Here is a 21,384-nt window from a genome sequence, read left to right as displayed (position 1 = left end):
CTGGCACTTCTAGGCTGGTGGTCTGAAAAAAAAGCAAGCACCGCGTTACTGGGCAAACAGGTATGAACAGTCAGTCTGTGAGCTGCTCAGTCTTCTTTCAAGTAAATGGGTTGCTCTGCAGGAAGAGTCAGGCCACAGTCTGAGTACGGATGGACGAATATGCCAGTTTTGCTTCCTTCTGCATTCAGATGTTTTAAATCGCAAGTTCTTTCCATCTCTAAAATGAAGACTTTTGCGAATTTTGGGAAATTTGGATCAAAACTGGACTGAAACAAAATTCTCAACCATCCACCCAGGCCAAATTCAATAGATACAGCTAATGCCAGAATGGAGAGGGCCATGGGGAGCTATTGGGTGGTATAGAAATGTAATGAATGAAATGAAATGCCCGAAGTGTAGCCATTAAAGATGAGGGACCTGTCAGAAAAAAAAGAGGTGACAACCTTAACTCAGTTAATTAATGGCACCACAAACATAGTTGAATACACGGGGATTAAAATGCAGACTTCTACGAACTAAACACTCAAAGGCCTGGGCCTGGGCGGACGAGTGTGGCCATATCGGCGTCTTCCACATTTGATTTTTTTTTTTCTTTAACTCTCAACTTCCTTCCATCTTGAAAATGGAGAAATATGCAAATTTTGGTAAATTCGTATCAAAATCAAATTGAAAAGAAATTCTCACCTATCCCTAAGTCTGACATTTTGTAAGCACCTTCCCTAAACTGGTACACTCCAGTTGCTTTGGACTACAGCATTCCTGACCACTGGCTATGCTAGCTGAAACTAACGGGAGCCTGGGGGCACTCGGGTTGTTTATAAGGCCAAGCGGAACTCTATTGCCCCCCTTCTGTCATTTGCCAAATGGTGAAATAGAAACTGCTGCTCCCTTTTCAGGTTGGTTGAATTGGGGGTTCCTAGGCATCAAACCCTTCTGCCAACCTAGCAGTTCGAAAGCAAGAATTGAAAGTAGATAAATAGGTACCGCTTCGGCGGGAAAGGTAACAGCATTCCGTGCATCTCAGTGTTCAGTCATGCCAGCCACATGACCACGGAAGCATCTTCGGACAGTGCTGGCTCTTCGGCTTAGAAATGGAGATGAGCACCACACCCTAGAGTCGGACATGACTGGTTGGGGACACCTTTACTTAGGCATCAAACCACACATTACCTTAAATTCTTAGTGTACAGCTCTCTATGTTTGTTTTACTCCAAAGTAAGCGGGGGAGGGGGTAATACAGTGCATTGGGAGAGGGGGTTTAATCCTTCTCTCCCCAGCTGTGAATTCCTCCAAACCTCCCCTGAGTGAGGCAGTTAGCACTAGTTAAAAAAAGCTCCCATTGGCACCAGTAGGGACTTTGTTTTTAATAGCGCTAATTGCTGCATGTGGGAGGAATTGAGAGGGGAGGTTGCAGTTGGGGAGGGAAGAATGTTGACCTCCCTCCCCATTTGCTGAAGTCCTGACTCAGATTAGGCCTCCGCCCTGCTTAGTTTCAAGCAAAACAAAAACACGTAAGAGAGCTACCAGCTAAGAATTCAGCGTAATGTGTAGTGTGATGACTCTTATTTCGTTATTTAAGAAAAACTGTAGGCCACATTTCCACCATTAAAGTAGGTTGCGGGGGGGAGGGAGGTTACAGACATAAAAATGTACATGCAATCTAATAAAAAACCAAACATCAATTCACAGAACTGAAAGGAATTAAAAGAAAACTCATCAACCAGCTAAAAAAACCACAATACAAATCAACTATAAACACTTATATGCCCAGGCAAACAGAAACATGTTAACCTGCTGCCTGAAGGAATATAATGTTGGCGCCAGTCAATCTCCCTCAGAAGGGCAAGGTGCCACCATAGAAAAGGCTCCTTTCTTTGTGGCTTAATGGACTTTTCTTACTGAAAGCACTCAAGAGAATAGCCTCACCTGACAAGGTACAAACAGTCTCCTGAAGAGGGAGACAGATTCCTTCCAGATTACAGAACTCTCTTTAGTCTTGTTTGGTGAACAACCTAGAGAGCTTTGGCTATTGGGTGGTATAGAAATGTAATAAATAAAATACGCATCAACATTGGTTCACTATAATGATAGCTAGATACTAGATTAACATCCGCCAGTGGGTTCCTGGATAAGTTGTAGAAGTGTCAACAAGCTGTAGTTACCAGCATTTGTTGTGTGCAAGATTGCAAAAACCTCCCAGAGAGCTTTGGCAATTGGGCGGTATAAAAATGTAATGAAAAGCACACAACAATGAAAAAGGTGGAGTATTGGGACCATGCTACCTGAAAGACTGCCTTTTCCCATACAAGCAAGCCCATGTTTTAAGGCCTTCGAGAGAGATCCTTCTCTCATCACTGCTGCCTTCAGAGACACGTCTCTGTGACACGAGGCAGAGCCTTGTCGGTGACTGTTCCCAGGCTGTGGAATTACCTGCAGATGAAGGCTGGGTTGGCTCACTCACTGCTGTTCTTCCACTGGGAGGCAAAGATATTTTTTGTTCAAGCAGGCTTTTGGCATGTAAGTGGGTCGGTTGGGTGCGAAGTTAAAAATATGTCAATTGTGTTACTGATATGGTTTTAACTTTTAATGTATATCTTTTATTACAGTAATAAAGGCTGTAAGCTTCCTTGAGTGCCATTTTCTTGGCAGAAAGGTGGGGTACAAATCAAATAAATAAATAAATAAATAAATCCCAGAGAGCTGCAGGATTCTGAAAAAAGAAACATCCACAATGTTCTTTGAAGCTGACTTTCTTCAGAATAAAGAACACTTACGGCGCAATCCTCTCTAGATAGATGGCTACCTCCAAACTCGGAAGCGACCACCTATCCAAAGCAAGGCAGCAGAAGCACAGAGGGATCATTCCCTCTGTGCCTCTCCTGCCCGGCTATTTCTGCTAGACAACCGATTTCAGCTGTCTAGCCATGGGGGGGCGGGGGCGAGCAGGAGAGGAGGCTGCTGTACGACACATAGGATGCGTCATACAGGCAGATCCTCTCTCCCTACCCCGGAACGTGGAGTGGCCTTTTCAGCCACTCCACGCTCCTCTTCCGAGCACAGAGGACAGGGCTTTTCTGCGCTGCCTCTGAGGCCAAGCAGACGTAGGGGGAGGTCAGTTTTCCAGGAACCGACCTTGGAGCACAGGCTCCGAGGTCAGTTCCTGGAAAACAGCATAACCTATGGCCGTCTAGCCGCTGTCTAGCAGCCATAAGATTGCTCCCTCCGTATTGAGAAAATGCCACACAAGCCTGAAAAGAATTTCAACTTTAATCTCACTGTAAAAAACCCCAAAATATTGAAAAAGTCTTAAGACAAAAAAAAAAAAATCACACATGAGGCTGCCACTGCCCTTTAATAGAAATATTAGTGTAGTAGAACATAAGAGGAGGTGTGCCCCAATGGGAAGCCTACAAACAGGACATGAATGCAACAGTGCCCTCCTGCTCAGGACATGTACACTGCATGTACAGCATTGCATCTAAAGTGGCAAACTAGTCTGCAGAATTAAAAGTAAAAGAAATAACTTGTTTTGTGGTAAATATGTCCTTGAGACTGCTTCTCACTTCACTTTTCTCTACACAGGAAACAAGACTTGTGTCAGGAAAAGCAAAGGATGACTCACTCCTCCCTCTACTTGTGAATGGCTGGATGCATTTCTATTGTCTGCCCAAACATGCAGTTTTGTTGTTGTTTTCACTGTTTTATGGAAGTCAGACAAATGTCTCAGCTGTCAAACAAAAACACATTTGGTCAATCTCAAGTGACAAGAATCACCATCTTTTCCCAATATTTGAGAAGCAACCATAATGTGTGTGAAAACGCCAGCTAATACGAGATGCCTGATTGCATTTTCATTGTTTTCATCTATCATTTATTACCATAAAAATGGCTTTTTATATAGCCCAGAAGCTGTTAATGGCAGCATTTTTAGAGCTCAGCTTACTCACTTTTTTAAAGAAATCTTTTTGGCAGTGTCGAAATTTCCTCCTATTTTGACAATTCTTCAACATTCTTTATAAAAATATTCACTTATTAATTCACATTTCCCTCACTTTCAGTTGCCCTCACCTGCTCTCAGTGTCCTCATCACCTTGCCAAATGTGAGTAGCTAGGTAGCACTGTAATATCATTCTGTTCCCTGCGTGATGCTCTTTTTGGTGAGATCCATTGAAGAAGGAGGAAGCAACAGCAGCCCGGGAAAAAATGGTACCAAATGGAATTGGGAAGGTTAATATTGACACAAATCTAAATTATTTTCAGGTAAGTCTGCACCACATCAAAACTGCTAGTTTCTATCCCAAAACTGAAGAATATCTAAGGGAGCTAGGGATGTCAGAAAAATCCATTGCAGATTCAAATGAGGAATCTGCAGCGGATCGGGACCACACACCTCCGCTCCAGGAGGACTGGAGGCGGAACGGCACTTGGCTGCTTCTTGCCAGCCCAAACCGTTCGCCTCCTCCCTGTCCCTGCCAATCTCCATGTCTTTCCTTAAAAAAAAAAAAAAGGCAATCAGCAGGATGTGCCCATAGACTTATATGCAAAATAGAGCCGAGGATCTTGCGTATAAACCTATGGACACATAGACTTAGACACAAGATTCTCAGCTCTATTTGCGTTTAAGTCTATGGGCACACCCTGCCAATCACCATTTTTTTTCAAAGAAAAGAAAAGACATGGCAATTGGCAGGGACAGGGAGGAGGTGAATGGCTCTGGCTGGCAGGAGGGAAGGTAAGTGGCCCCCAAGCCAGTCGTCCCCCCCGAATCCTCGTGGAGCGGAGCCACTCTGGAGGATTCCAGGGGGAGGAATAGATTGCCTCCCCACCCCACGGATTCCTCACCAAAACAAACCAAATCCATACACATCTGTACACCTACCAGGATACGTGGCCGCCTCCAAACTTGGAGGTAACTGCCTATCCAATGCAGGGCAAGAGAACCACGGAGGGGTCATCCACTCTGTGCTTCGGCTGCCCTGCATTTGCAGCTAGACAGCCAATTTTGGCTGTCTAGCCGTGGGAAGGCGGAGCAGGGGAGGGAGCTGCCAGACGACACGTTGGATGTGTTGTACCAGCATTTCTACCTTCCCCACCCCAGAACGCCCCGTTCTCACTGCTCTGCACTCCTCTTCCAAGCGCGGACTGCGGGGCCATTCCTCACTGCCTATGAGGCAGCGTGGGAGGGGGGGGGAAGGTTGGTTCTCTGGGAAGCGACCTCGGAGCACAGGTTCCGAGGTTGGTTCACAGAAACAGACTATTCTATGGCTGTCTAGCCACTGACTAGTGGCCATAGGATTGCGCCCTTAAGCAGCTATTTTATTCATTTTTGTAATTTTGTGTAATCCTACCCAATGGCCAGTAGGGATGTACAAAAGTCACTTACCTTTTCGCAGGGGTGATTTGCGGGGGGGGGGAGGCGCTCCGCACCTCCCCCTGAAATCCTAACCTGGCCAGCTCCACTCTGCAGCAACTCCGCGGAGCCACCAGCCAGGTGCATTCGCAGGCGTCTGGAGCCTGCGGACACAAATGGCGGCAGCTATGGCGGCCGCCATTTGCATTCATGTTTTTGGCCGTGATAGGCTACGTAAATATTTACGTAGCCTATCACGGCGAAGAAAGGGGCGCAAATGGCGGCCGCTACACCATTTGCGCCCGTTTTTTTTTCCGTGATAGGCTACGTAAATGTTTACATAGCCTATCACAGCAAACAAAACAGGGATGCAAATGGCGGCGTTCCCTCCGCAGGGACGCAAATGGCATCCCTGCATTAGCCGTGATAGTTAGCCGTGATAGTAAATACTTACGTAGCCTATCACGGCCTAAATGGTGAAGTGAATGGCGGCCACAGACGTGGCTGCCATTCGCAAAGTAGTGCGAATGGCACCACGTAAGTGCTCCATTTCACGTGCCTTTCGCGGGGTGGTGGGGCGGGGGGCTTCATTCCACCACGGATTTCGGGGGGCCGAATGCACTGGCATTTGGCTTCACTGAGATCCATGGCAGAATTCTCTAACATCCCTAATGGCCAGTGCAGATAATTCACCAACCCAAAGTAATGCCTTTCTACATTATTATCAAGATAAGAAGTAGTTATTTACAGTATGTCCTATTTTGTTGCCTGTTACAATTAACATAAAAATCTAAATGAATTCTGGGATGTAATGGATTACCAGCAGCTGGGCTTGCACTTCACTGAGTATTTTGTGATAGTTCAAAATGAATGTACCATCTATGAAAAGGTAAGATGGGTATGCTAAATGTTTTGAAAAAAGGAATTTTTCACACAACACAAACTATACTTAAAAGAATCATCAGATAAAAAAGAAAAATAAAGAAGCTTCTGTGCAAAAAGGATTAGCAGAAACACAAATATAGCATGAATGGAATAACCTGAAGTGGCCTTGGCAGTCAAATGGATATGCACATTTGCAAAATTAATTTGGATCTATATGCTACAGATTGGGAAGAGGACAAAGTGCTGATATAAATAATGCCTATATAGAATCAGATATGAATACATATATTATTCTAATCCCATTGGACGCAAGAACGTATCACTCACCAGCTACCCTCAAAACAATTCACATAATCCTAATTCTCCTCTTACCACCTACATACTGTTTGAATATTCAGCCCTACTTTCCAATGCTATATGGTGACTAGCCAACTCATATCCTGCCTTATATGTCAAACCTCTCTCATGTCACCAATTAAAGGCACAACTTCAAATTTATTAGACCAGTCTGAAATAGGAATGGACAAATCTGTCAATTTCACTTCCTCCCACATTCCTTTTTTAAGTCTCACTTTCTTTCCATCCCAAATATGAAGACATTTGTGAATTTTGGTAAATTCCTATGCAAACCCAATCAAAATCTTCACCCATCTGCAGCAGTCAAATTCAATAAGCAGAGCTATTCTCAGCATGGAAAGGCGCATGTTGTATCTGCCTGCCATGCAGCTGTTAAGGATGAGGAGCCTGTCCCCTCCCTCAAAAGGGGTGGCACCCTACTTAAGTACTAACATGGTTGAATGACTCAAAGCCAGAACTAAGCACCAACCAGCACTAAGCCCGGTTGGACAAATCTGTCAGCTTTGGTTTCTCTCACATTCTTTTTTATTTATTTAAAATTCATTCTATGCCAAATATGAAGAAATGAGCAAATGTTGGTAAAGTCTTAACAAAAACAAACTGAAACAGAATTCTTACCCATCCCTACTCTGAACTGACAGAAAAAGAAAACCTACACCATTCTACAAGTGGCACAGGAAGCAGGACTCTGTGGCCTATCTGGGGAGGAGTAGACAGGCCCATATGCCTAGCTATGGCATAGAGTCAAGCCCTACACTGTCTGACGCAGATGGCTGGAGGCAAAACTACACTAAGGGAGACCATGTATATGTACTTTAATGTCAATGCACAGTCTTTCATCCTTTCAACTTGCCAGGTGGCACCCGTTCCAAAAAAGCTGGCCACCATTGACCTTTTAGGAGATCAGCAAGTGAAGCAATAACACTCCCTACAATCTCTCTTTCATCCCACAAACACACAGTCAAAGATGGAGGTACAGTAAATTAAGAGACTAAGACCTCAGGGAAAGTTACACATAGACAAGCCCACAAGGCGATTTGTTTTCAGCATGGCACTAGCATCGTAAGGGCCTGTTCAAACATTTATTAAAGCTGCAGCAATGGGAGCCACGGAAACGCCAACACTTGACAGCAATTCCACACATGCATTGTAACGCAGGCCTATAGTATGGAGACTCCACAACAGCATATGCGTAATCACAGAGGTTCTCTTCATGATCTGGCAGACCCATAAACTTGCGAGCTTCCAGATGTTAAGGAGGTATCATGCAGACATATTGGCAGCTGTTTCCATCTGAAAGCTGTAACTTTTTAATCAGCCCAAAGGCTAGGAGGGAGCATTAGGCTGGCTACTAGTTGTATCAAAACTGGCTCCTTACTCACTTTCATATGTCAATTCATTTAAAGGAAGGTTAGCATTTAAACGTCATCCATTTCTTTTCACTGGGACTAAGCTTTAAAAACAATGGAATAAAATACTGTTAAGTGAAGAAGCAGTAAGACAGTTTGTGCATCTTTCCAGCAGGAGGGATTTGAAAAATCTATTTCATATGGAGGAATGTGGAGGAATGCGAAACATTTGCTCTTCCTGTTACTTCCACATCACTGTAACATCCAAAGCTACTCATAAGTGACTAGTCCAAGTACACCCAATAACAGGAGAGGGACATGAAGGTCTCCACGCACTCGACTTGGATCGCAGCACTGTGTGGGTTTGTCTTTTATAGGCAACAGACTTCCTCCAAGGGAGACAGGTGGAGCTCGAGTAGTAAAGAAGGACTTTCCTCCCCAACTAAGCTGAGTTTTTCACTTATAGGAAAGTGTTTGTGAGTAGGAGTGCTGCTGGGCATGTGAATGTTGACAGGCGGACACTCGCGGGTGTGCAAATATTGCTGAATGCTTGGAGAGCTTCCTAGGACTGCATTGAGCGCCTGGCTTCCAGGAGGAAAACAGGTTATGAATCACTCTGAATTGGACAAACTGATGTAGATTTCCATTTTTTAAAATTCTTTCCATCAGCTAAGAACTAATCCAACTAAATGAAGTTGCAAAATCAGATGGCAGCAAACCTTCCAATTACTTAGGTCACAATTTTCAACCTTTAATCAGAGAGTGAAAGGCTCACATCTCTGCCCAATCTTCTGAGTCACCCATTCTCCCACTTGCATATTACTTTTAATCTTCTAATCCTAAATATTGTTTTCTAATGCTCTTGTTTATTCACTTACTTTGTGCAATATAGCACCCAGATAGCATTCAGTAACCCACGATTAACAAAAGTTCTCAGTGTTATGCAGGTCAGAACAGATGCTAGGATTTATAGTAACTTACCGTAGCACCACCCTGTACACTGTCTTCACCTTTGATAACAGAGACTACTTGTATGTCATGGTCTGGATCCTAACTTTCCTTCCATGAATGGAACAGAGTTCACATTCACAGAATGGGTCTTTCTCACTTTCCCTTGACGTTCGCAGTCCCCTGTGCCCCTGAAAAATGGCTCCTGGGAGTTGTGGGACCCTTGAGAATAATATGGGATACAGTACAGGGACTTGCAGATGGAGGAGACGCTAGACAGAATTCTCCCATAGGTCCAGGCCATAGTTTACAGATGAACACCAATATTAAAGTATCTGCGTTATTTTACTAAGGGAGTGTGACCCTTTGGTCCCACTAGCTCTGTCAGTATTGGATAGTCCTTTCCCTTCGCAATCAACACCACAACAGACAAAGCTTCAAGCTAATATGACTTTATTTTGCTAGAGCCTAGTCTCTCTACCAATGCAGATTCAGGCTGCCCCCAGGCTCAAACAACTAATCAACCATCTCTAAGCACAGGAGATGAACCAAAGGAAGAGAAAATTGCTGGCAGTTTGGGGTATAAACCTCCCAGCCAAGCTAGCTTCTCACTCCCTTAGGGTGGCTCCCTCCTACGTTGGCTTCCAAGACTGGCTATCTGGATGGAGGTCTGAGTCCTGCCCCTACCTTTCCCCAATTTGCTCTGCATCATGCCCTAGCGTCTCTTAAGTCATGCCCCTCTTCCTCCTCCTCCTCGGAAACCTGCATTCTCATGGTAGAGAGGATGGGGCAGGGACTCAGTCTGGGCCATCTGTTGGTCAAGGTCTTAGGAGGACTCTCTTCCAGCATTTTGGCTCACTAGGGAGGGCTAGCTGCTGATCTAACTGCTGCTCCAACTCTGATTCAGAATTGGAGCTGTCAGACATCTCAAGGTGCTTAGACTCATCCCTGACAGGCTCCTTTTGATACCCAGCAGGCTTCCTTCATCTGAAGTAGAGCTGTGCATAGGGATGGTGGAGAATTCCGCCACGGATTTCAGTGAGGCCGAATGCCAGTGCATTCAGCCCCCCGAAATCCGTGGCAGAATGGCCTCCTGCCCCCGCCGGCCCCCCGCGGAATCCCCCCGGGATGGCACTTACCTGGGGCGGATGCGGCGGCGGCAGTTCCAGCAGCGGTGGCAGTGGCTCCTGCGGCAGTGGCGGCGGCTGGTCTCCCGGCCGGCTGCAGCCAGGCTGCTGCCGCCGCCACTGCCATCCTTGCAGCCGTAATAAGCTACGTAAGAATTTACATAGCCTATCACGGTTAACCCCCCCCCAAAAAAACCCAGCGTATGCAAATGGCGGTGACTACGGCAGCTGCCATTTGCATTCCCCATTTTTCGCCGATTTATTTTACGTAGATATTTACGTAAAATGGCGAAAAAAGGGGGAACGTAAAAAGCATAGTGGGCACTATTTGCATTCCTTTATTTTTCGCCATTCTAGCCTACGTAAATATTTACGTAAGATAAATCGGCAAACAATAGGGAACGCAAATGGCGGCCGCCGTAGCCACTACCATTTGCGTACGCTGGGGGTTTTTTTTGGGGGGGGTAGCCATGAGGTGGTTGCATTGCCATCCTCAGGCTCTGAGGACTCCAGCTGCCACAACCATCCCCGTGCCATCACAGTCTGGAGCTGCTAAAACTGAACAGGCCCCTTTAAGAGAAAAGGCCTTAGTCAGTGTAGAAGCTGGGCTAACTAGCCTAAAGGAAGCCAAATGCCTGCGTAACACTCAGTCATAATCTGCTGCTTGTTAGAGCAACATACAGACAAGCTTGCCTGGCTTTCAACTCCAGCACCAGTCAGAGGCCTCTGTGGTGCTGTCCTATTCCTGTACTTGCATCCCTGGGAAATTTGACTTGCCCCAAATCCTGGTAAAGATCTAATCCATAACTGAACCCTGTATCCCAGGCCTCACCAGCACCCAACAGTGCTAAGTCCTCACCATGACAGAATAACGGAACAGAACAGAATGGCAAATGATAGACTTATCCTTTGCCATTAATTTTGTCTAATCCTCTTTTAAAGCCATCCACACTATTGGCCATCACCACATCTTTCGGCAGTGAATTTCAGGAATAAATTATTCATTGTGTGAAGAAGTACTTTCTTTTGTCTGTCCAGGAGAGGGAGAAGATCTTTTCTCTATCCATTTATTTCACATCAAGCCTAATTTTATAAACCTCTATCACAGCCTTCTTCAATCCGATGCTGACCAGATGTTTTGGATCACAATTCCTATCATCTCTGACAATTAGCCATTTTGGCTGACATGATGGGAGTTGCAGCCCAAAACATGTGGAGGGCACCAGGTTGGGGAAGGCTGGTCTATCATCCCCCCCCCCTTTTAGCCATACATTTCTAAATTTAAAAACTCCATACATTCAGCCTTTCCAGGATGGGCAGGTGCTCCAGGCCTTTGATAATTTCGGTTACCCTTTTCAGCACCTTTTCCAACATCCTTTTTGAGATAAGGAGCTGTACACAGCACTCCAAACGAGGCTACACCATTGTCAAGCTTTCCAATAATGTAAGGCCCCCCTTTAGGAGGAGGGAGAACAGGGTCACACAAGTTAGCCCCAATGTCCCCATCCCTGCAGATGGAGGTTCAGATCTTCACCTGTTCAGTTTGAAGGTCTGGAGAGCCATTCTACCTGAATTCAAGGGAGGGAGCTAAATGTGTGTAGAAGCCCCCTTCAGACCATCACACACAGAGTTCCCCATCACATGGAAGCTACACTGAAGTTGTGTAGAAATCCCCTTCAGACCTCCGCACAGAACATGTGATGATCTGAAACAGAATCCCACAGGAGTAGGGGCAGAGCTGCTGTCCTCTTTAGGCATTCAGTCTGAACACCTGAAGAGGGCTAAAAGAAGGGCCACATTTAGTAGTCAATTCATAGTTTTCTGGTGCACATCTATTTGTGAAGAGACAGTTCTAATTTCCAGTAGCAATTATGACTACGGAATCAAAATGTAGCTAAAGTATTTCGTATTAGCTACTCCAGAATAATGAAGGAGTATGTTATTCCTGTAGCCTTAGAGCCTTGGATGGACAAGAAAGGGGATTACTATTCACTGAAACATTACAAAGATACCTTTGTGATACCCTTGCACTGTTATCAACCCCTCCAATTAGGTTCATGCATATCCCACTCTGAATGAAACATCTTTTCAGAGTTGGTCTGGTACACTTTCAGACAAAGACCCCAACCTTATAATTATTCCATGTGAACAAATTCCTGCATCCATGCCAAGCACTACACACTCTGCAGGTCCACCGCTATGAAAATTCGAAGTGGGATGGAGTCCAAAAATGAATATGTTCCATCCTAAACAATGTTAAGTATTTTTAGTCAATGTTAATCTTTGAAATGAAAAAAGGAGCAAAGAAGGAGAGGAGGATCGATCTTGGCTGTTCCTTGGAAACTGATTCTGTACAAATCAGTACCCCACAGCCGCCAAGCTCCATATGACTGATGCTGCAGACCATGACAGAGAAACAAATCAGAAGGCTAATGAGTTTGAGAAAGAGGTTTGTATCCAGCTTGCAAATGTAATTCACATTTGGACAAATGTGACAACATAATTTGGTTCCTATGGAACTCTGCGTCAAGAAATCCTAATATAGCACTCAAATGAAGATAATGGTTGGCAGATGATACAACTAAAATCTAGTATATAAATATTTGATTGACAAATAAATAGGTGGGTGCTTTGGCAACACCACAAGAAAACAATCCTAAACAGATTTGCTACTTGACGTTCGTGGGCATTACGTGTGGATAGGGCAATCAAATTCATAAATCAGGGCCACAATCTAAAGTTGTAATGAACTTTGTGTATCTAGTAGCCCTCTTAGCTTTTTCACCCCAAACAATATTGCACGTTGCATTGAAATGCAAAGTGCAGTATGCTTTGGGGAGGGCCTGCTACGGTGCATGAACAACAGAAGGCACATTTCTAGAAGCTATCTGGATTGTGGTCCAAGTGTAGAGAATATGATGGGTACAGAAAGTGTTCTTGTTGTTGTTGCTGTTGTTGTTTTAATCTACATTATTGAAGCTTAAGTCCTGATATTATGACTTGTTGGATATTAATAACAGTGTTCCATTGCCCTATCAGCACAACAGGGAGAACCCATGCAATGCATATGCTCCCTTCCTCCCACTCCCAATTTAACTGGTAACTGAAAGACACCAAAGAATTATGGCGCAATCTTCAAGCATTGAAGTCATCAGGAATTTTGCCACTGAGTTCAATGTATTACGGATAGCAGCTTATGTGATAATGGAATTCAGGACTGGCATGTAGAGTTTCATATGTAAGGACAGCTTCTCAATGCATTTAATGAGAAAATGGCTCCTGGACATCCTGTAGTTGTCCACCCCTGCTGTAAAGTGACACTTGAAATACAACATGCAATTGATAAATATTAAATATTTAGTAATAAAGTGCTATTTTTAAGTACGCTCAAGACTGAAGCCTTAGTATGTTGCCCGTCCCACCCCGCAGGCTGGGAATTACTGATTCACAATCCATTTCAAATAAAACAGGGCTAAAGTAATATGTGGGGGGGACTTCTGAAATAGGCAAGATCACAAGAAAAATGTGTGGGCGCTAGAGGGAATTTCAGCAATCCTTTTACTGTATGTTTATAAAATCTGTTCAGTATTTACTACAAAGCATGAAAATATTAATCAGTTATTTATCTTCTTACATGTTCAGAACCAACATCTGGTATATGCACAAGTGATGAAGCAGAACATTTGGCATGAGTGAATTTTTAATGCTCTTTTCCCCAAACTCACCAGGGAAAGTTAGCATTCATATGTAAGAAAGAAAGAAAGAAAGAAAGAAAGAAAGAAAGAAAGAAAGAAAGAAAGTTACCAGAGCCAACTGTTTCTTCCAAATAATCACTAGCTTCATATAGGAGGGTCTGGTCTACTTTAGAACATATTTCTGGTTGGAGGAAAAGACTGATCTTAACTAGATTATCTGTGTGCTGTTTCCTAGCGCTTTTTGTCTTCCTTACAGTATCTTGTTGCCAAGGCTTATTAAACGAGTACAGTCTTCATTGATCTGTTTTATTTCTAGTTCTATTTATTCAATCTGAGATATCGCACACATCTGGTTTGTTTCAGAAAATGCCGCCTAAGAATAATATCCAGCCCAATCTAATCAAGCATAAACTTTCCTATAAATAACAAGAACCTAACAATATCATTGTTAGGAAGACGTAAAAGAACATTTAAAAGAAAAAAAAAACAAATTCCTGTATACTGGCCATGAGGGTTGGAAGGATCTTCTTGACAGCTTAGATATTACTCAAAGGATGATTTTTAGAGATACAGAAAATCCGTTTTTGAATTGCCCAATTATCTCTGTTAAACATATATACCAATAGTTACCTCAATACTCTGAGTGTTGATTCTTATGCAGCCAAAATGGAACCATCTACACACAAGAGGGAGGTATCAGCAGGCTTGGGTGGTGGGGAGAATCCTGAGGTTTGTAGAAGTACAAAACATCTTTAGGGGAAAAAAACCTAGGGGGTAGGGGAAATCCCAAAACACCCCAATGAGGACTGAGTATGCTCATTTGGTACAGAATGTTGACAGACTGTTGCAGGAGGTGGAATTGAATAATGGTGTGTGTGTGTGTGTGTGTGAGAGAGAGAGAGAGAGAGAGAGGAATGGAGTGTCTAGAAGCCAAAACAGGAGTACCCCACACTGCTGTGTTATAGGTCCCACGTTGGTTCACACTATTTTGCATGCTCAGTGTCTATGCCCCTTAATATTACAGCCTCTCCATCTTTACTGCTGGATCTGTCAAATCATTAAATCATAACATTCCTGGGAACTATTATTGTTATTAAAAATGTCTGTGTCCTGTTTTACATGTAGTTCTGATATTATTCGGAAATAATGCTTTTGCTTCTTATTTGCTCTCCACATTACTCGTAAAAGCACCAGCAGTATTTGAATCACAGGGTATCTTCCAGACAGCAATTTAATGAGAATTTCTCATGGGATATATTCTTGTGAATAGGTTCACATAATGCCCCACTGCCCCTATCATCATGGGCTGAAATAAACCAGATGTGTGTGATATTGCAGTTATAACAAAGTGAAACAGATCCAGCCTTTTTCTACAGAGCTGCAAATGACAATCAATGTAAGAGTTCAATTCATCAGGCTTCATAGCATAAACCCTGAAATGTCTAACAGGCTAAGATTCAAGTCTTCTATGTTTCTTTGACATTTCTCATGAAATGTCTGAGAAGTTTTTTCCTATAATATTATCACAAAATAAAACTAATTATTGGTGAGGTTTTCCATTTAACTGAATCATTTCCCCCCGTGCAGGTCAGACAGAGTATATCCAAGCCCCTAAAGTAAAGTAAAGTAAAGTATTTGGGCGAATGTGAGAATACTGGAAACCAAATTAATACTTCTGTATGATCAGTCGGAAAGAGGAATGAGAAAAATAGTGCTAGTTATGTATCATTAAAATCATCTCAGGCGCACTGCATAGAAGATATTCAATTTGGCATTGCTATATTAGTAGGCTATATGAACTGACAAGATTTTTTGTAAAATCTACGTATATATTTCCAATTTACCTGGGAGCATTTAATTGGAGTGTCTCATTTGTGGACAGTGATGCTTGCTCTTTAATACCCCACTTGCTGAAGAGGGAGTGCGATGTTTGAATATATAAATAAATATACTTTTTAAAAAGCATTTCAGGGTATATGGTAAAAGAATAAAAAGGTAAAAAGGTAAAGGTGTCCCCAACCAGTCGTGTCCGACTCTAGGGTGCGGTGCTCATCCCCGTTTCTAAGCCGAAGAGCCAGCGCTGTCCAAAGACGCTTCCGTGGTCATGTGGCCGGCATGACTGAACACCGAGGTGCACGGAACGCTGTTACCTTTCCCGCCGAGGTGGTACCTATTTATCTACTTGCAATTTCTTGCTTTCAAACTGCTAGGTTGGCAGGAGCTCGGACTGAAGACAGGAGCTCACTCTGTCACGCAGCACTCGGGTCTCGAACTGCTGTCCTGCCGACCTTCCGGTCTGCAGTTCAGCGTCTTAACCACTAAGATAGCGAGTCTCAAAATCAATACATTCGTTAAAGTGGGTTCACTACAGATCTCTGCCCCAAGGAAACCGCCTACATGGGTTCCTAAATTCCCATGATAGAGCCGTAAAAGGGAATGCCAATGTCATATGCAACTTATAACCCATTCTTTCAAAACGGAAAGGATTCACTTACTTTTCAGAACACTAGCTTGATTCCAGTAGTGCCATCAGTATTTAAAACTAATTCTGTAATTTTGTGTTTAACGTTCAAAAACAGCCTTTAGCTTTTTAAAGGAAAGGCAGAATATTCCAATTCAGCCCTGTTCATCCTTGTCCCCATTTCCCTTCCTCTTCCCTCCCCTCTTTTGTCATTTTCCACCCCCGCTGTTGAAACATATATGAGCCTAAGTAGCAAACTCTCTTAAGCTCACCAATTACAAGGATCTAAATAAATTAATTAAACAAATTATACTGAGTCAGGGACCATTAGTCCATCTACCTAAATAGTGTCTGCACTGCCTGGCAGTGGCTCTGCAGGGTTTCAGGCAGGATTCTTTCCTAGACCAGCCTGGAGGTGCCAGGGATTGAACCTGGAACCTTCTGCATGCAAAGCAGGTGTTCTACCACCGAGCTACAGCTCTTTCCCTAAGTTAGTAATTGATTCATAATACTGACTATACCGAGTTATACTGCTTTAAACTTTCATCTACTGTTGTCCAAGTCCTGGACAGCAATTGGTACTCCAGTTGTGAGTTAAGCACATTTGAATTCCAAACCAGGTATTTACAAAGGTTGATGGCATCACTAGGAGTTAAAACTAAATGTTGCCTTTAATATGTAGCATGCAGCTATGTCTATCCTTTTTCCTTACTCAAAAGTAAGTGCTGGGGACCCAAACCATATTGGAACCATAGCATTGGGCATAGGTGTGTTTTAACTCTTCATCACCTGCCATGGTCGTGATCCAGATCGCTCCTCCCTCTGCTTCAATTTGCATATGAAAAAGCTCCCATCGAAAAAATGGAAGTAAAATTTTTGAGTACAGAAAAAGAACAAATGTAGATGTACACTATGTATTTAAGGTAACATGCAATTTGACCCTAACTCTAAGAATTTCAGGAAGGAAGCTACTTTTTTTTAATTTTACCAAAAAAAGTACGATTTACCCTGATGGCAAAATAAAAAATAATAATAATAAGGATTGTTTTTTTAATAGCCTACATCATAAGGTTGCTGTGAATGATGGCGATAGCAGGACTGTAAAACAAACTGAGTAATATACAAATCAGCAACATTCCTGGACTCTTCGGAGAGTCAATCAGAGAGCAAGTGTTGGGAGAGAATAGGAGTTTAGCTGGGAATTTAGGCAAATCAGTCCATAGTTTCAAGGTATACAACATGCGGACTTATGACTCATCCACCTCCCATCCATAAAGTAACCCGCAGCTATGTGTGCAGAAGTAAAACTGTAAAAAACTAGACACTGTGCCTAAGAAAAAATGCAGGCCTACTTCTCAGTGCATACTATTATGATGATGAAGTGTGCTTGGATTTATTATGGAATATTATGTTCGTAATGCTCAGATGGCTTTCTGTTGTCCGGAAATGTAAGCCTTATACCCTGGCACCAGATCACTTACGCTGCTTGTCTTCCAGACGTAATATTCCTTGTTCCATCAAAAATCAATAAGAAAAGTCATGGCTTCCAGCAACTAGTAGAGATCAGATTGTTCATTTAAAACAACCCAGATACTAATCTTCTGTTGATTATTATTATTATTATTATTATTATTATTATTAATTTCCCACAGGACTGTATTTTTCTCCCAGATACGATCTACCAAATCAGCATGTTCTCTATTTGGAAACATATGGTGAAAAGAGAGATTTATGGGTTATCACAGCTGAAGGGGTGTTCCATCCTTCGACCACAGTGCTATGGCATTCCATGCTCATTGATCTCCTGTTTGCTATTTAAGCATCCATAAGTCTCCCCACATACATTCAGCTATAAATTGCCAAGAGAAGATTGCACCAACGCTAGAGAGGAAAAGTCATGCCATCAACCATTAGGATGCCACATAAGGGTGCATCGGTGGTCCCAGCTCCATGCCTATGCCCCCACAGCAACTAGGTAGGGCTTGAACTATTAACTGTACAGCAGCACTGACACCTTTTGCTATCCCATTAGTGAGGCACCTTTTTTGGCCCAGGGGTCAATTTGGCTTCAAGGCAGCATGTCAGCATCACATCCTGGGGTGGGTAGGGCTACATCTCAAATTGGGCAGGGCCATTCCACTGGTAGCATGAAGCCCCCTGACATGACTGTCCAGAACAATACACACACTCCCCGGTTTTATTATAGAAAATGGTTTTTTTTGCAGCTTATGTATTTTACTCTTTTTATTTGTATATCGCCTCAAGCACTCATTAAGTGGAGGGACAATTTAAAAATATTTAAAATTATAAAATTAAAAATTCTAGATAATTAGAATTTAGAAAACAAAAGCTTTCCCCTGAATAATGTATGAAATAAATAATGGATTCACATAAATTAAATAAATTATACTGAGTCAGGGACCATGAATCCATCTACCTCAATATTGTCTACGCTCAGTAGCAGTGGCTCTCCAGGGTTTCAGACAGGACTCTTTCTTAATTCTACTCAGAGATGCCAGGGATTGAACATGGGACCTGCTGCATGCAAAGCAGGTGCTCTACCACTAAGCTATGGCCTTTCCTCTGTTTCCCAATTTGAAGGCCACTTCAGCCATTACATTTTTTTTTAACCCAAAGGGGCCTAGATCCAGTTGAAGTTAGTCATGACAATTAACTTTACCTGGATTGGGGCCAATGCATTTTAAATATACACCTAAAAATGCAATGTGTGAATGTAGCAAACAAGTATTTGCAAACATGTACATCAAATTGTTCTGGCTTGGACATACACTAAACCAAAGTGTACCATTGTGGGAATAAAACTACCTGAGCCTTGGGCTCAAGTGCTCCTCGCTCCCCTCTGAAGGAACATGGCTACTTTAAATGAGGAAGTTCCCAGTCTCTTCCTCTGATATGCACCAGAGAAGGAAAGAGTCATTCACTGGCACCATCTTGTTATTTGCACACTTAGTAGTAAACATAGGCTTCCCTCTGAATAATGTATGAAATAAATAATGGATTCACAGTAAGCCAAACTGTACAAAATAATAACTAAGGTTAACTGATGTCACTCTGAGCATTTCTCTGATGGTAGCAACCCACATAAGAGTCTTTAATTATACAGGCTTAAAGGCGTGTTCCCATGTTTTCTGTGTTAGAAGCATACAGGAAGGTATGGAAGTACAAGATACAAACCTGCACATCATAAGTCCCGTTTAGTAAGATAGGCCTTTGGGAATTGATGTCCTGGAGGACCCCTGACAGCACAGAACAATTGACTTTCTGGAAGTCTTTGGAGTGGCTGAACTGCACCATGTTGTGGAGAGCCAAAATTTTAGTGTCGAGCTCAGCATCCTGCCTGGTGCGGTTGTGCAGCCCGAGGTGGTACTTGCGGAAGTGTTTGATGAGATCTGTGGGGTCGTTCCCATAGTAACCATAGCCACAGATGTTGCATTTAAAGTCCTGAAGCTCCGGAGAGAGAGGCGCCGTATCTGGGTTCTCATTTGCCAACAAATCTGCTTTCAATTTGTTTGGCCTTAAGTCCCCATCTGAAGGCACTTGTGGGTTTTTTGAGGCCACCGAGGCCGGGCTTGAACCCCGTCCATCGGCTTGACCAATTTGCACATGCACTGCCTCGTCCATGGATTTTGGCGAGGTGCGATGCTCTTCGCTTTTCTCTGTCAGATCTCCTGACGGCGTGCAGACCACATCTTGGGTGTCATCTGCATCTGATCTGAGAGGAGACTTCAAGGACTCAGAGATTCCCCCAACAGCTGGAGATGAGAAGGCCGGCATATTTCTGTCTGTCACCTCATCATGAGGGAAGGATGGAACATTTCCTCCCTTATTGTGGCTTTCATAATTGAAGCCAGCCGTTTCACTTGTCATTGAGCTCTTCAAGTCCTTTTTAGTGCTGGGAGACGGCTCTGGGACATGCGTGCAAAACCCCTCCTTGTCATTTTGCTCCCCAGCTTCACCCGGCTCGGTGTTTTCTTGCATCTGACCGGCAGAAAATTCTTGCTTCCTTTCAATATTGTCACTTTCCGTACCCAGCGACTTGAGGGTCTCTGTTTCACCTTCACTAGCAACGTTTCTTAGAGGGGGGTTCTTTTTCCGGACCATATCTGAAAATATAAGAACACACACCACAAGATACCAATGAGTTAATAAGATAGTTAACATACACAATCAAATCCAGCCTCCCCTCACCTCCCATATACTTAAAGATGAAGTTTTTGCCGGACAAGAAAATCTCCACATGATTTTATAAGACACTGGCTACATCCTATGCACACTTACTTGGGAATAAATCCTACTGAAATAAATGAGACTTACTTCTGGGTAAACAAAGATGTGTCTGAACCCAAAGTAACCATGGCTTTATACTGATGTTTTACTGTTCTATTGTATGCTACCCTGGTCGTTTTACTGAAGGCTGGCCTAAATAAATTAAATTTTAAAAACAGACCAAATAAAAAGCTTGGGGAGGGGGCGTCTTCCGTCCATCAGGTATGAGCAATGAAATCAATTTTCCATCAGGAAATGTAGATAAATTCCATTGTGATTTCTGAACAAATGTCTTCCCAAAATGAAATTTAAGTAAGTTTAAAATGTCACTGGTAATGTAGCACTCTTCCAATTCAATTCATCTCTTAACAATTTGGCATCTTTATGAAAGCATGCTTGATGCCATGTTGAAATCTTTTTTCAATTGTGAATAATATTATTAGAATGAAGAACATCTAAAAGAAAGGATCCAACAACATCCATGGGCTAGTGCTACTGGCGTTGCACAAGCATAAACCAATGCTTACACAACTTTAATAGTCCTTGTTAACACAACACATTTCCCAGGAAATCCACTGCATTAACAAGTGCTATTGATACCGCATAAACATTGGTTTATGCTAGTGCAACATCAGTAATGCTAGTGCACAAACTCCATTGGACACTTCGTAACAAGATCAGTGTCCAGTATATGCATGCATGCACCAGGTATCTGGGTTCTGCCTTCCTAATGTTGTACCCCCTTCCTTCAAGTCACCCTATGTTTAAAATCTAGGAATTGCCTCTTCAAACTGAAAACATGGAATTGAAGGAGAAGCTGTTACTTTCTTCAAATAGACTGCATGAACTTTTTTTTTTAAGACAAGATGTTTTCAGACAACTGCCACTCACATAAGAGATCTTCCCATCTAGACATTCATAAGAT

The 21,384-nt window shown here is 43.0% G+C and overlaps 1 protein-coding gene across 5 annotated transcripts in view; it reads right to left on the bottom strand.

Moving 5' to 3' along the window:
* The window catches only part of TRPS1 (transcriptional repressor GATA binding 1), a 326,129-nt gene that overhangs the window by 229,250 nt on the left and 75,495 nt on the right, over window positions 1–21,384 (bottom strand). For 3 of the 5 annotated variants that reach the window (XM_084848919.1, XM_084848921.1, XM_084848917.1), the window contains exon 2: window positions 19,368–20,296. In XM_084848919.1, coding sequence (XP_084705045.1) covers window positions 19,368–20,294 — 927 coding nt within the window. In that variant the 5' untranslated portion in view covers window positions 20,295–20,296. Of the gene's footprint in view, window positions 1–19,367; window positions 20,360–21,384 lie in introns of those variants that run through there. The other 2 variants (XM_084848916.1, XM_084848920.1) reach the window with 1 other exon arrangement.

This window comes from Heloderma suspectum, chromosome 4, assembly GCF_057233095.1.
Source record: "Heloderma suspectum isolate Gila_16-S chromosome 4, 16-S_ref, whole genome shotgun sequence".
NCBI lineage: Eukaryota > Metazoa > Chordata > Lepidosauria > Squamata > Helodermatidae > Heloderma > Heloderma suspectum.
This window is presented reverse-complemented; position numbering and strand designations above follow the sequence as displayed.